Below are 12,970 nucleotides of genomic sequence, written 5' to 3'. Positions count from 1 at the left end.
CCGGATAATGAGCTCCACACACCTCCCTCCACTTTCTACATTACCCACCGCCTCCCTCCCTCACCCCTCCAGTCACCCCTGATCAACATTTTTCACATTGTTAATCACTTATGTCAGCTTCTGGTAATTATAGACAATTAAGCATGTGTGATTCACTGTCTCTCCGACAGCATTGTGCTCCACACTGCGTGAGCGAAAATGACAAAGGTGAAACTGGCTTTATTAAGTACGCAGCACCAGGGAGTGAACTCCCCAATGATAAGCAGCATGTTGCGCTGCTTTGGCTTACACATCCTTGAGGCAAGCGATAAAGGCCAGGTGGAGATTAAATTACATTAATTCCTTCGCCAGAAGCCCTGACCCAGAATGACTTACAAGACAAGGAGGATGGAGTGATGAGCTGGAGTGAAACTACTGCCAAAGTACTGAAAAATGAATTAACCATTAGTGTCAGAACACACTGTGGTCCTGACCTGCCACATAAAGTCAACAACCTCAAACACACACAATGGGCTGCACCGACTGTGACTTGATTAGCTGTAGTTTAAAATGCACACTGTGTTAATTCATGCATGAACGAACAGGTGAGTTGTTTTTCTTCATTTCTCATTTTCTTCACCCCCACCCGAAATTATTAACGGCTAAAACGGCGTTTTTTGAAAAACAACAGACTATACACACCCAGTCTGGCAAACATGGATATGCAAACATTGTGTTATCAACGTGCCCAGTATCAGCCAGTCCATTACGAGGCAGACTCTAACCTTGCCTATGATACTGTAACGTTTTTGTCCTCTCTTCCGGTGCCGCTTGCTGTAGTCAGTGCTGGAGACTGTGGAAAGTTCAGTTCTTAAGAAGCTCTGTGAGTGCGCTCCTCCATTCTCTGAAGATGTGCTCCACGCTGCGCTTGTTTGTGCTTATAAGCATCATAGGTAACTACATTTCTGCTGCTTCATCTTATGTTTTGGGGATTTTTTCAGGGGTAGGTTTGCGTTTCATGGTGGTTTTTGTGAAGAACGATTATGTTTGGATTATATGTAGTTGAGTCCTGTTTAATGTGTTCCTGTGCAGGATGTGTCGAACTGATCACAGTCAAGACTCCGCAGAAATACGTCAATGTTACAGTGGGTGGAACTGTCCTCCTTCAATGTACGTTTGTGACTACTGAGCAGACCACCAGCAGCCTTACCGTCCAGTGGGACTTTGTTTCATCGTCCTCCATGAAGCCACAGCAGGTAGACACACACACACACACCCACGCACTGCTGCTCAGATCAGAGTTTTGCAGTAAGGCAATTTTGATGTGGTTAAATGTGCTTAAAATGTGTCGCATTATCGACTGGGAGGTAGAGATGGTCGGAAATATCAGGTAATATCAGTGATTTAATATCAGGCTCAGTGATTTAATTGATAAAAAGTGAGAAAGATCTGAATATATCCAATGAAATCAACTGAGCTCAAAAGCCACTCTTTAATCATTATGTGTTTGTTTAATGACTGCACAAGGCTTGGAGTGATATTGTAAAGACATCAGTCATTATGTGTTTCTTTCAAGTTTGCAAATGCAGAACAAAGTCAAAGCTTGTTGCCAAATGCCTTATTGTGGATTTCCATCGGGTGGAAACTTATGAAAGAACAACATTTCGGACAATATCCAAAATCTCAGTGGCTCGTATTTGAAACGATGCTGAAAGTCGTTACAAAGCTTGAACATTCACCAAAAACACATCTTTTGCGCGCTCACACACAGGATGGCGCCTGTCCTTTCAGAGACACACCTCAGTGAGTCAACAGAGCCTGTGATTGAGAAATCAGATAAAAGCACTTTTAATAAAAACACTACTCTAAATGATTGATTGAAGTTATTAATGAGTAGAATTATTATGCAGACTTTTAAAATAAATGACTTTTTAATTAAAATGCCACCATCCTTTGGACGTGATACAGGAAAAGTCATTCATTTAGGCCCTGGGGACAACAGTCTAACTTGCTGTGGTTTGCTTCCAGGTGTATTACTATCAATCAGGAAAGGATGTCATTACAAGTTCTTACGAGGGCAGGCTTCAGCCTCCCTCTTCTCCCGCCACGACCAACAACGCCTCAATAACAATAAGCAACATGAAACCATCAGATGCTGGAGTCTACACCTGTGAGGTTCACAACTTTCCCGACGTGGACGGACAGTCTGAGGCCAATATCATTGTGTATGTTCTCGGTAAGTTTTGTTAACTGGAAAGAATGCGTTTACCTCCAGCAAGGCTGAATATTTGAGTTCTGAGTGAAAGCAGAAGCAGCTGATCGTTTCTGCGTCTGCTTGGTGCTCTGATGTTCTGCTTTCAAACTAGCCTTCACACCCGGACCTGGGTGGAGTCTGACAACATGAGCTGCTGATGCTGTTTGAAACAGCTATTAAGATGCAGAAAAAAAAAAAAAAAAGAATCTCCTTCTGGAGCCTCGGCCATTATTCTCCTGCTGGTCAGGGCGTGGCTACCCAATAAAGGGAGAGCCAAAGCACACACTCAGTCGGATTTTGTTTTTGATTCGATCTCGTAGTAGCCATTCTGTCTCCTCGTTTGTCTTTTCTCTCAGCATTTTTCCTGTGAAAGCAGGTCTGCATCAGTCACTTCTGAGTGAGCTACTCTTTCACTCTCACCTGAGTATTTCAACATAAAACCCTGTGCGAATGACTGTAGCTACGTAAAATTTCAGCAATAATTTCACGGAGGCGAGAGCACTTTGATTTCAAAGTGATATTTCAAAGTGCTCTTTCCACAGCTGAGATTGCTGTATTTATTATCAGTGTTGTAACATCAACACGTCTATGAAAACAGTGGCCCTGAATAGTGTGATTAGGGAATTACATCCAGTTTGGATCCTCTCATTCACTGAGTTACCAGGGACAACCTTGCAGGCCTCAGTATCCTCAGTAGTTTCCATGGTTACTGCAGCAGTCTCCTCATCGTCAGTGTTGGAAATTAGAGTCGGGCTGTGACTGCATCCTTGTAGTGCATACAAAACATACATCAGCATCTGCTGCATGCCAAGCACATGTCCGGTATTTCATAAGCTTGATGGAAATGTTTCCACATACTGAACGTGATGCATGTGTAAGCGCTCTGTGAATATGTGTGGCTGCTGGTATGGTGTGTATGTGTGACTGTCATGGGATCAAACATGATTTTCATCATTGCTCACTGTTACATAGAATTATGGTGATATTCGAAGGAGAGTCAGCAGCCTATTATAAATCACCAGTGAGTGTGTGAGCCTTTGCCCGTGTCGAGACAACAATAGATCTAAAAAATAAAGTTATGTTCAAGCTAAAAAGCCTAATGATTAGTGGACTGCCTCCATGAAATACACAGTAAGGAATCAGTCACAAGTCAGGAGCAGAGAGCTGTGAGGCCACTCCCAGCACACATCCTGCCTCACGATGACTAATGGACGGACACGTGACGTCCTGTCGATGAACAATAAGCAAAGGTCTTGCCATTTTAGCTCAAGTCTGTGAAGTGTTGTTGGTAGAAGATCACAGGTTCATTAATGTTATCTTTATCTACTCTGATTTGACTTTTCAGGACCTGTTTTGAATATTGTTAAGATCATAATTATCTCCTAATAATCATAGAGTCTACAGTACAACTCCTAACTTTTGTAATAGTAATTATTCTTGAGTTGTGATTACAGGTACATACAGAAACAACCAGCAGCATTAACAACCACACTGATTCAGTCTTTGATCAATCAAATTGTTTAATAGAAACTAAATATACAAACACTATATAAACACTAGCATAAGCCAATCTTGACTGTGGACTATTTCATGCTATTTTATGCTTCAAGTCCGCTACATTTCAGTATATTTTACTCTATTATATTTGACAGATATAGTTTGAGACCAAAAGTGCTAAAATTATCCAAAAATGTTCCCATAAAAAAAGACAAACTCCAAAAAGTAAATATGAATTTGTGCAGCACAACTTTGTGTTTTCCCCATTAATGATCAGACGACCATCCAGACTTTGGAGGGGGGCCCAGCCCTGAGTTTGGGAACCACTGGGTCAAACTACCATAATTGTATCTGTTGATTAAACATGTGTTTCTTTATAAAGTCGAGGACATTTTAGAAGAGCAAATGTAAAGCCACATAACGGACTCATGCATCCTCCTTGCTGTCTGCTAGAGGCGCCCTCTACTCCTTATTGCGCCATCCACGGTGATGTGGAATCAGGTCACCTGGTGACTCTGACCTGCCACAGCGAGCGTGGGAGCCCGAACCCGACATACAACTGGACCAGACTGGATGAGACCAACACAAGGAGGCCTGTTCTGGGAAGAGGTGAGTACTGTGTGTGCGTGTGTGTGTGTGTGTACGCTTGTTAACATTCATCCTTTCATAAACATGTGTGCACTCCTTTCCTCAGTGACCACAACTGGGATACTGGAAATCAGAAATATATCCCAGTTTGAGTTTGGGGAGTACCAGTGCAACGCTACAAATGCTGTGGGATATTCCACCTGCACGGTCGAGCTGAGTGCTGGTATGTTTGTGTTTTGAGAAAGTGTGCAAAAATGTACATCAGTAAACTGAAAAAGGCAAAAAAGGGGGCTTGATTCATGGATTTGAAAATGCATGTTTGTGTAGAAGTGGGAGATGGAGTGATTGCCGGTGCAGTGATTGGCGCCTTGCTCGGCTGCGTCCTCATCATCCTGGTTGTGTGGTTCATCGTTCACACCGTGAAGAAGCACAAGTACAAAGCGGTCAAAGCAGCCGAGGGCAACGAGATGAAGTGAGACTTTAGGCCCTCGATGTTGATGCATTTCATCACGTCACCTCTAATTCAAGCGTGTAACAGCAACTCCCTCTCTGTCCACTAGGAGGACCTCTCCCCAGGCCCAGGAGGCCTCAGACGGCGTTCCCAAGGCAACCATAGACAGCAGCCTCCATGCTGAGGGAGATGAGACACGAGCCTAAAAAAAGGCCTGTTGAAAACAACTGGAGCGACGTCACCGCTCTGAACAACAGGATGTTCAGGCTTTAACGTACGTCACTCTCAAATGTAATCAATGTGGTGGAGCTCACGTCTGAAGCTGCGCTTTGTCACGTTTTCTGAATCAAGAAAGTTACAATTCAATTTGGCCTTTAACTGTTTTTTCATTTTAGTTTTTTTTTTTTTTTTTTACTAAAAATCTGCTTGAATGTAGAAGACACAATGTCTGTAGTGCTTTCATTTGTTTTACCATTTCATAGTTAGTATGGCATTGTTGTAGATGAGCCCTGCATTTGATACACAAGCGACATAATGTTAGAACAAATGTTTGAATTTACTGTATGAAACACTCCATAAAAGGTTCATATCATGAGGGGAAAGTCTGTATCGTGCAAATGATCAGTGAGATCCACTGTGTAGTAATATAATAAGACATTATTGCATTTAAAAACTGGTGATAAAATAATTTTAAAGTCTTTTAAATGATAAAATGTCTATAATATGTAATGTATAACAACAACTAGCACAGTTAATGGATATTACAGTGACTCCCAGATGGATCTTTAATTAATCTTTGCTAATACAAACTGCCAAGCAGCTGTAGGTGAAGTATGACAGTTTTATGTACTTATGCTCAGAGATACTGATTAAATAAAATATTTGTTTTCTGAGTTGTTGAGTCATGTAACTCTTCCAGTCTGACCATAATGGACACTATCAAGTTTCATCTAGGTGGCAGCAGACTCACACTGGAGCCGCCCACTGCAACTCAAGCATTCAGTCATTTTGAAGTCCCTGAGAGCACCATGGAGGTTTGTCATCTGGGCTTCAGTGGCTTTCTTAAGATATCAAATCAAAATTTAAGCCTAAACCATGTGGCTACCTCAATAGAGAAACTGAACTTCTTTTCTCACAGATTAGAAAATAAGGAGGATAAAGGTTAACTAGACAGAGATCCCAATAATATATCAAAAAGAGGCCCGTGAGTATGTGTAGCCTTCAGATTCTTCCACAGATTTTCAGTTTTGTATCCATTCATGGAGGTTTAGGAGGGCAGTGATGACAGCCTGAGCCATTCAATTCCAGGGGAGAAAATAAAAGCTAGAAATCACAGGGTCATTGGTTTGACTCCAGCTCTACGCGCAGCTGCAGAAGAATTACTGACATTTTGTATTATACTGTCAGATTATTTATTTCCCCTTTAATAAAAGCAAATATTAAACAGCTCCTTCTTTTGCACAAATCAAATCCATAAATTCAATGCAAAACGACCTGGTTACCCCTCTGCCAATGCTAAGGTCCACTGTTTTATGATTATTTAGCAAGGGCAGCACAGACACTTCAGTGTGTTTCCTTTATCTAAGTGGCTTGACATCTTTATGGAGAGAGGTGAGGAGCCTCCCTGCACCTTAATTTGAATTCATCTTACACTGGTTACACCTTACCAATGAATAACTTTTACCAATTTAATTTGGTTGAATAATTCACAGAGTCTGCTTTCAGTGTGCTGCTGGCACACTGCCATACTGTGGCACAACTCAAAGAGAGGTTGTCCTTACCTTACCCTACCAAGAAATCCATGTTATGTCAACCATCTTTACCCACATAGGGCACACTCCCTCTGTAATAATAAATATGTCTGAGTTTGGCCCCAGGCTACTACATCACGTGAGGGGTTTGACAGTGACTCTAAAAAGCATCATGTTAAAATAAGAGTGAGAGGTACAATTTATTGCATGCATATCTATTATAAGCACACACCTCGCTACTGTAAAATAACATAAAAACCATACGATAATCCTGGTGTCACTTGAACTCTTTGACTTTGGATGCAACTTTGTGTAATGCAGCTGCAGTAAGTTACTCATTGTTTTCATTCAGGTGTACGACATCAAAGCTGAGCTTAGTCACCTCTGAATACAGTGTTCCTTTTAGCTATGCTCGCAGCAGCACTCTATGGACTCTGCCACTTTGTTCCGGATTGAAATATCTGAACTCTTGTGTGGATTGCCAAGAAATTTTGTGCAGACATTCATGGCACAATCATCACGTTATAGTTTCCAAAATTGTCCGAGCACGTGAAAACAACTGACATTCCCGTCAGCCTCAGCTGAACTTTGTACATGTTTAGTGCTAATGGCTGTAATGTACTGTATGATCCTGTCTGATGGGTAATGTTATGGACTCCTTTATGCATTTTGCACACTCTCATTCTCCATTACACCATTTCATGTGATCAAATGACCGCATGAGCTCAATAATATGAAGCCATCTGAGAACTTAAAACATTTTGAAATGTATTATTGGAGACATTCTTATTCTATATTTGTACATAAACCTTTAAAATGATCCAAAAACAACCAACATAAATTACAAAATAATGAACGAAGATAAGAAAATACAACATTTATTTCACATAAATTGTTCAACAAATTTTTCTCTAATTAATCTACGCTCAGTGAATAAGAACCCAATGGACACCCTGGCTGAGCTCCGGAGATTCTGTGTGGAGATGGGAGAAACTTCCAGAAGTGCAACCATCCCTGCTACGCTCCACTGATCTGGACTTGGCAGAGTGGTCAGACAGACGCCTCTCCTCAGTCATATGAGAGCCAGCTGGAGTTTGCAAAAAGCAGCTAAAGGACTCACAGACAGTGAGAAACAAGATTCTCTGTTCTGATGAAACCAAGACTGAACTTGGGCTTCAATTCTAAGCATCATGTCTGGAGAACACCAGGCACTGCTCATCACCTGCACCATACTATCCCAATGGTGAAGCATGGCAGTGGAAGCATCACGCTGTGGGGATCAGGGTTGAGAGAGTGGAGCAAGAGACAAAGATATCCTTCATGAAAACCTGGTCCAGAGCGTACAGGAGCCCAGACTGGGCTCAAAGTTCATCATCTAACAGGACACTGACCCTAACAAAAACATCACAGGCTTAGGAACGAGTCGCTCGATGTCCTTGAGTGGCCCCGCCAGAGCTTGGACTATTTCTTTTTCATTTTTTGTCCTTATGGGGTATTGAGCATGGATTGATGAGGGAATATATGACTTTAAAAGATTCTTACGTAATGTGTGAAAAACGTGAAGGGGTCTGACTCTCTGAATGCGCTGCAGGCTAACCGATAAGGCACAGAAGTGAAGGGAGCTTCAGGTCAGCATCAGGCCTGCAAACCGAAGCAGCGTGCAGAGCTGAGGATGTCGTCTCTGGTCAGATAGCATCCACAGAGCTGCCTCAGGCCGGTGAAAGACTCCCTCCCATGCATGACACGCCAGTTGTCAATGAAAATCACCTTATGTAGACAAGAGAGGGTAAAATCCTTACATTACACTGAAGTACAGTTACATTTTTAACTTCCTGTTTACTTTTCAGCTACCCGAAAGCTATAAATCAATTGATTGAAAGTGATTTTTGGAGAAGCATTTCTAAATTTCTTACTGTCCCTGGAGTCAGTTTCACCCAAAGTTCGTTCTCTGGCCGCCTTAGTTCTGTGGTCAGCTCTTGATGTGCCACATACCATCGCTGAATGAGGTCATGGGGGATTGTGTTTATCACTGAACGGTCATAGTTGTTGTATCTGTTGAAAAAAAGACACAAGAAATTCATCTAAAAACATAATCTAAAAATAAGCAAGAAACTGCAGTAACTATTGTAACTACCCTGATGTAAATAGCATATGAAGCTAAAGGTGGATCTTTCATCTCCACTTTAAAGTCAAATGCTCGACAGTAGCCATGAACAGGAGATTTCTGAAAGGTAATAAATACAATGTGTCGTGATGAATTGCAGGTGTGTATAAAATGATGTATAAGAGAAATGATGCATTGGATGAAAATAGTGCAAAACGTTAACAGTAAAGCTAATTAGATGGGACCTTAAGAGAAACATTGAACCTGTAAATACAATGCCTCTATTTCACTAATGCATGATCAAATTGCGTTGATGTACCGGATCAAGTAGATTTCATTGTTCCAAGGATAAACGCTGAGCACAGGGCCGATGCCTGTCATGTGGTTTCGGTGGCTGTCAGTCTTTTCAATGTACTCGTGCCTGATGGGTACGCGAGCAAGCAGCTCAAAGTTTTCAGGAGACTGTTGGCGTACTTTTTCAGCAGCGTAGAAGCCATCCACAAGTAGCGTCCTTCCTCCAGTTCCCTCGTGCTTGAGGCAGTGGAAAACCTGGATCCTGCAGCAACAATCAATAAAGTGTTTTTAAAGCTGCTGCATGAACAATATAAAAAAGCATATTTTCATGAAAGCGTCATGAAAACTGTTACGCTGATGTGACGCTGTGACACTGATTATCCTTTCACTTCCATTGCACGAGGGCTCTTTTGGAATCCCACATCAGTGCATCTCTCCTGCACCTACCCACAGGGTTCCTGAAAGTATGAGGTGTCAGTGTGGCGGTCCAGAGCCACCTGGCTGTAGGCACTGTCTCCTCTGGAAAAATCCGAAGTGAAACACCACATTCTTCCATATGTAGTCTCCCTTGTGGATCAGTAACACACAAAACACAAATTAGAATTGAGTGGACAGGACCAAACAACCTCTGCATTGGCCCTGAATGCTGCCATTGGATGCAGATGGCTAATGCTGAATAGCTGCATGAGAATGTCGTCTGTAGGAGACAGAGATTCACTGATGCACAGGCCAGGAAGAACCACTCAATACCTGATGAGGCTGACCCTCTGGGTAACTGCCTCTGTGGCCTCAACTGTAGCTGGGACACCGTCTACAAAAGCGATCCCGTACAGAAGATAGTTCTGAAGAAACCTCTTTAACTCTTCATCGCTGTTCATAAACTTGTCCCACTTGGCAGAGGGTATGTTTGCATGCTTATAGGTGTCTGAATTCCAAAGGGTGCGAGGCTGGACAGAGCTCTGCTTCTTTCCTTCATAGCTGTTCTCAGCTAACCAGTTAAGGCTGTACTTTGACACGTGACCACCAGGCCCTGAGACACAGAAACAGATAAAATGGTTATTAGATGCAGTTAATGGAGAATTGCATCAGATTGTATGCATGACCTGATGCTGACTTGTCTTAATCAGTTATTTATGAAAGGTTAAGGTAGAATCGGGAAGATCACATTGTGTGAGTTAACTATTATTGGAACAAAATGTAACTTTTGTATATCTATTGTTCAATACCTACAATGAACATCTAAAACGATGATTCGCAACATTAAGGATTACCTGCTGGACAGCATGGACTTCTCTCTTAATCCATCTGCTGGATTGGTAAAGTATAAAAATGACTGACTTTAGATAAACTGAATTGAGTTTTATTGATCATTTTATAGTTTTGTTTTTATCTCAATTATACAATGTGCATGAACAGACACATGAATTGCAGTACATCAGTTTACAAAGGATTAGAGAACAGCTCATAAGAATTTACCATCTATATGTCCTGTAAGCACACGGTCTGATCTGTGTGCAACATGAGTATCTACTGGGGCCCTTTCAACATTGAGATTGAACAAGTCTGTGAGGGCCACTCTTCATGGATCGGGTGTGCACACTCAGACTCAGCTGACCTTGAATATGCACCACTAACAGGGAGAGGCACAAGTGCCAGTACGCCCACAGGAGTATGTGCGTCATCAGGTGTCTTGAGGCTGGCGGGTCCTCATTTGTCAGTTTATGTAAGGTTCAGTGCCACTCTTGTGGATACATAAAAACAGCCCAGCATCCAAAAAATGTTGGCACCCAACAGGCCACAGGGAGGCATCAGTCAGTCTGAAGTCAGCAGCATGAGCCAGACAGGCGTCCACAGACACGGCGCTCTCCAAGCTGCCAGACTCTGCCTGCACTGCTGTCGCATTAAAAGCTTGACTGTTCCAGCACTATAATGATCTTCCTGTTTACTCCTGACCTGACCCATTCGGGCTGTGGGGTCACAAAGTGTGTGTGTGGGGGGGGTTGATGTGAGGATGTGCACATGAGCTCCTGGCAAGCGACACTGAAACACCTGTTTCCTTTTCTACACCTGGCTGCTGTGGGACCAGTTATTCCTCTTACTCCAAAAGAAGACAACTAAATCCCACGTGGCTTTTCCCCCTTTGTTTGCAGGAGCAGGTGGTGGGTGGGTTGGTGCTGGTTGAGCCAGTTCCACTCTGCCTGCTGGGGCCTCTCAAGCGAGCATCTTTTTATGTGACAGTGTCTAAATGTGCAAGGTAAAGATATTGTTTTTATGGTATACAGGTGACAGTCTGGGTGTTGTTCCAAGACTTGACCACACCCTAAGAATTACCTGACAACAAACCACCACAGAGGGAAAAGTCCACCCCTAGGCTTGCCTGCAAGAAGACCTTTAGGCCTACATGTTATAATTAATGGTAATGTGCTCCCTCCTCCAGTAAGTGTTTGATGTGTAACCAAATACTCCTAAAAACAATTCCTCGACGTAATTCATTGCTTCACTAAAAGTAAATGACCAACCTCAGGTTACATGTTGTAAATTATTACATCTTCTACTATTCTTGGTGCTTGTGTTGCCACAACTTTGCCAAAAGATTGTGCTTGCACCATGAAGATTTATTAATTTTTGTGTATGGCTGATGCAAGGATTTTAAAAGACCAAACTGCGTTTCAGGTTGGAACTTTAAGGATCTTTGTTCCAGCTAATCATAACTGTCTGTGATGTTCAGTCAACCCCTATCAGTGGGGCAATGGAGCACAATAATGTAGCAATAACATGCAGAACATATAAAAGAGCATTTACCCCTTTCGCTCAGTTGGTAAATTAACCTGTATGTGTTATGACTGTTATTAGGATGCATATATTTTGAATATTCTGAGCTGTGGACAGTAGAACTTGACAAGGCTTTAAAAACACTTTGGCCGTGCTCTGCCTGACAGACCACCTCAGCAATGCACCCTTTTATTTCCACACTTAATATTTCTAACGAACTCACATGTGAGGACGAGATGACCGTCCTGCACACTTGTACTGTCAGGACGGATGTTGAGGTCTATGCTCCCAGTGTCCAGGATTCTCTGGTTCGTGCTGGAGTTGTACGAAGAGGCAGAGCGGCAGTGATCCCGCAGCCACACGTAGTTAAAGCGCATCGGCGTCCCTCCATAATTGAGCACTGGTGAGTTCATATGCAGGGGTTAATAAGGAGTTTTGCCTCGCAGATATGTAGAAATCGGCTTGAAATGTATTTGAACTCACCGAGACAGTCTTCAAGTAACTGCAGAGTTGCAGGACGCGCAGCACATGCACGGAACTGTAGCTTGTGTGTCCATGGTGGACCGGACAGCATCTGGACCTGCAGCAGCGCAGGCCGCACTTTTCTACTTAAAGTTCCAAACATCCCAGGCGAGGACACACGCTTATGACCTTTAAAGTAGCAAACCCAAAACTTAAAATGACAGCCTCTTCTCTCCCGAGGAGTCAGCGTGCAGACGGAGGTGCACGAACCGTAAGAAAAAGAGGTGCGGTTTCCTCCCCCCCTCCGATTTCACCCAAGTAAGTGTTTAATCTCATAAAATGTCTCAATGTTCCAAGAAAGTAAGATTAATTATTAAATGCTACACAGTAACTCCTATGACTGGCCGTCTGTGCTGGAGTCATCGGCTGCACTATTTACTGCGAGCGACGCCGGACGCATGCGTGGTTTTCTTTACCTGAACACCCGGATGAAACGCAACGGCCATGCGTTTGCAGACCCGTGATGAGGGAGACGGGAGTAGATGAGTGAAAACTGCGAAACTAGTTGATGTTTGAAGAAGTGCATTACTCATTGTTGGATGTGGCTCCCAGACGCAACTGAAGAAGACTTTGGAAATAACTCATACATGTCCATACAACAGTTGATGGAGTAAAATATATGGTCAAGGCAAATAGATTTAACCCTGGAACACTAACGTTAAAATTAGTAACACCATCACTAACGCCGGGTGTATTTTACCCGATATAATATCCCGAATAAAATACAGTTTTCATCAATTTATGTAAAAGTACAACAC

General features: G+C 42.6%; 2 protein-coding genes across 3 annotated transcripts; one reads left to right on the top strand and one right to left on the bottom strand.

The window, feature by feature from the left end:
- Positions 1-827: 827 nt before the first annotated feature.
- On the top strand, positions 828-5,661 carry LOC143333225 (V-set and immunoglobulin domain-containing protein 1-like). The gene is made up of 7 exons (XM_076751222.1): positions 828-932; positions 1,072-1,235; positions 2,008-2,215; positions 4,184-4,339; positions 4,425-4,541; positions 4,646-4,790; positions 4,879-5,661. Exons 1-7 carry the CDS (start codon positions 890-892, stop codon positions 4,973-4,975), a joined length of 930 nt encoding a protein of 309 aa, XP_076607337.1. The 5' UTR covers positions 828-889; the 3' UTR covers positions 4,976-5,661.
- Positions 5,662-6,080: 419 nt separating this feature from the next.
- On the bottom strand, positions 6,081-12,614 carry tmlhe (trimethyllysine hydroxylase, epsilon). Of its 2 annotated transcripts, XR_013078261.1 has the most exons (8): positions 12,174-12,608; positions 11,914-12,090; positions 9,669-9,948; positions 9,366-9,485; positions 8,944-9,180; positions 8,434-8,572; positions 8,063-8,287; positions 6,081-7,790 (listed from the first exon to the last, which is right to left on the bottom strand). XR_013078261.1 is itself a non-coding variant. In XM_076751370.1 (7 exons), exons 1-7 carry the CDS (start codon positions 12,313-12,315, stop codon positions 8,156-8,158), a joined length of 1,227 nt encoding a protein of 408 aa, XP_076607485.1. In that variant the 5' UTR covers positions 12,316-12,614; the 3' UTR covers positions 6,081-8,155. The 2 variants fall into 2 exon arrangements, 1 of the variants encoding a protein (XP_076607485.1); XM_076751370.1 differs by having other exon boundaries at positions 6,081-8,287; positions 12,174-12,614.
- Positions 12,615-12,970: the final 356 nt, after the last annotated feature.

This window comes from Chaetodon auriga, chromosome 15 (genome assembly GCF_051107435.1).
Source record: "Chaetodon auriga isolate fChaAug3 chromosome 15, fChaAug3.hap1, whole genome shotgun sequence".
In the NCBI taxonomy this organism is placed as follows: Eukaryota; Metazoa; Chordata; class Actinopteri; order Chaetodontiformes; family Chaetodontidae; genus Chaetodon; species Chaetodon auriga.
This window is presented reverse-complemented; position numbering and strand designations above follow the sequence as displayed.

Coding starts and splice junctions, on each gene's coding strand:
- tmlhe (XM_076751370.1), bottom strand. CDS start 12,315: ATGTTTGGAACTTTAAGTAGAAAAGTGCGGCCTGCGCTGCTGCAGGTC. Junction 12,091..12,173: donor GTTACTTGAAGACTGTCTCG/GTGAGTTCAAAT, acceptor TGAACTCACCAG/TGCTCAATTATGGAGGGACG. Junction 8,573..8,943: donor AATGAAATCTACTTGATCCG/GTACATCAACGC, acceptor TTTTTTCAACAG/ATACAACAACTATGACCGTT.
- LOC143333225 (XM_076751222.1), top strand. CDS start 890: ATGTGCTCCACGCTGCGCTTGTTTGTGCTTATAAGCATCATAG. Junction 2,216..4,183: donor TATCATTGTGTATGTTCTCG/GTAAGTTTTGTT, acceptor GCTGTCTGCTAG/AGGCGCCCTCTACTCCTTAT. Junction 4,542..4,645: donor CACGGTCGAGCTGAGTGCTG/GTATGTTTGTGT, acceptor ATGTTTGTGTAG/AAGTGGGAGATGGAGTGATT.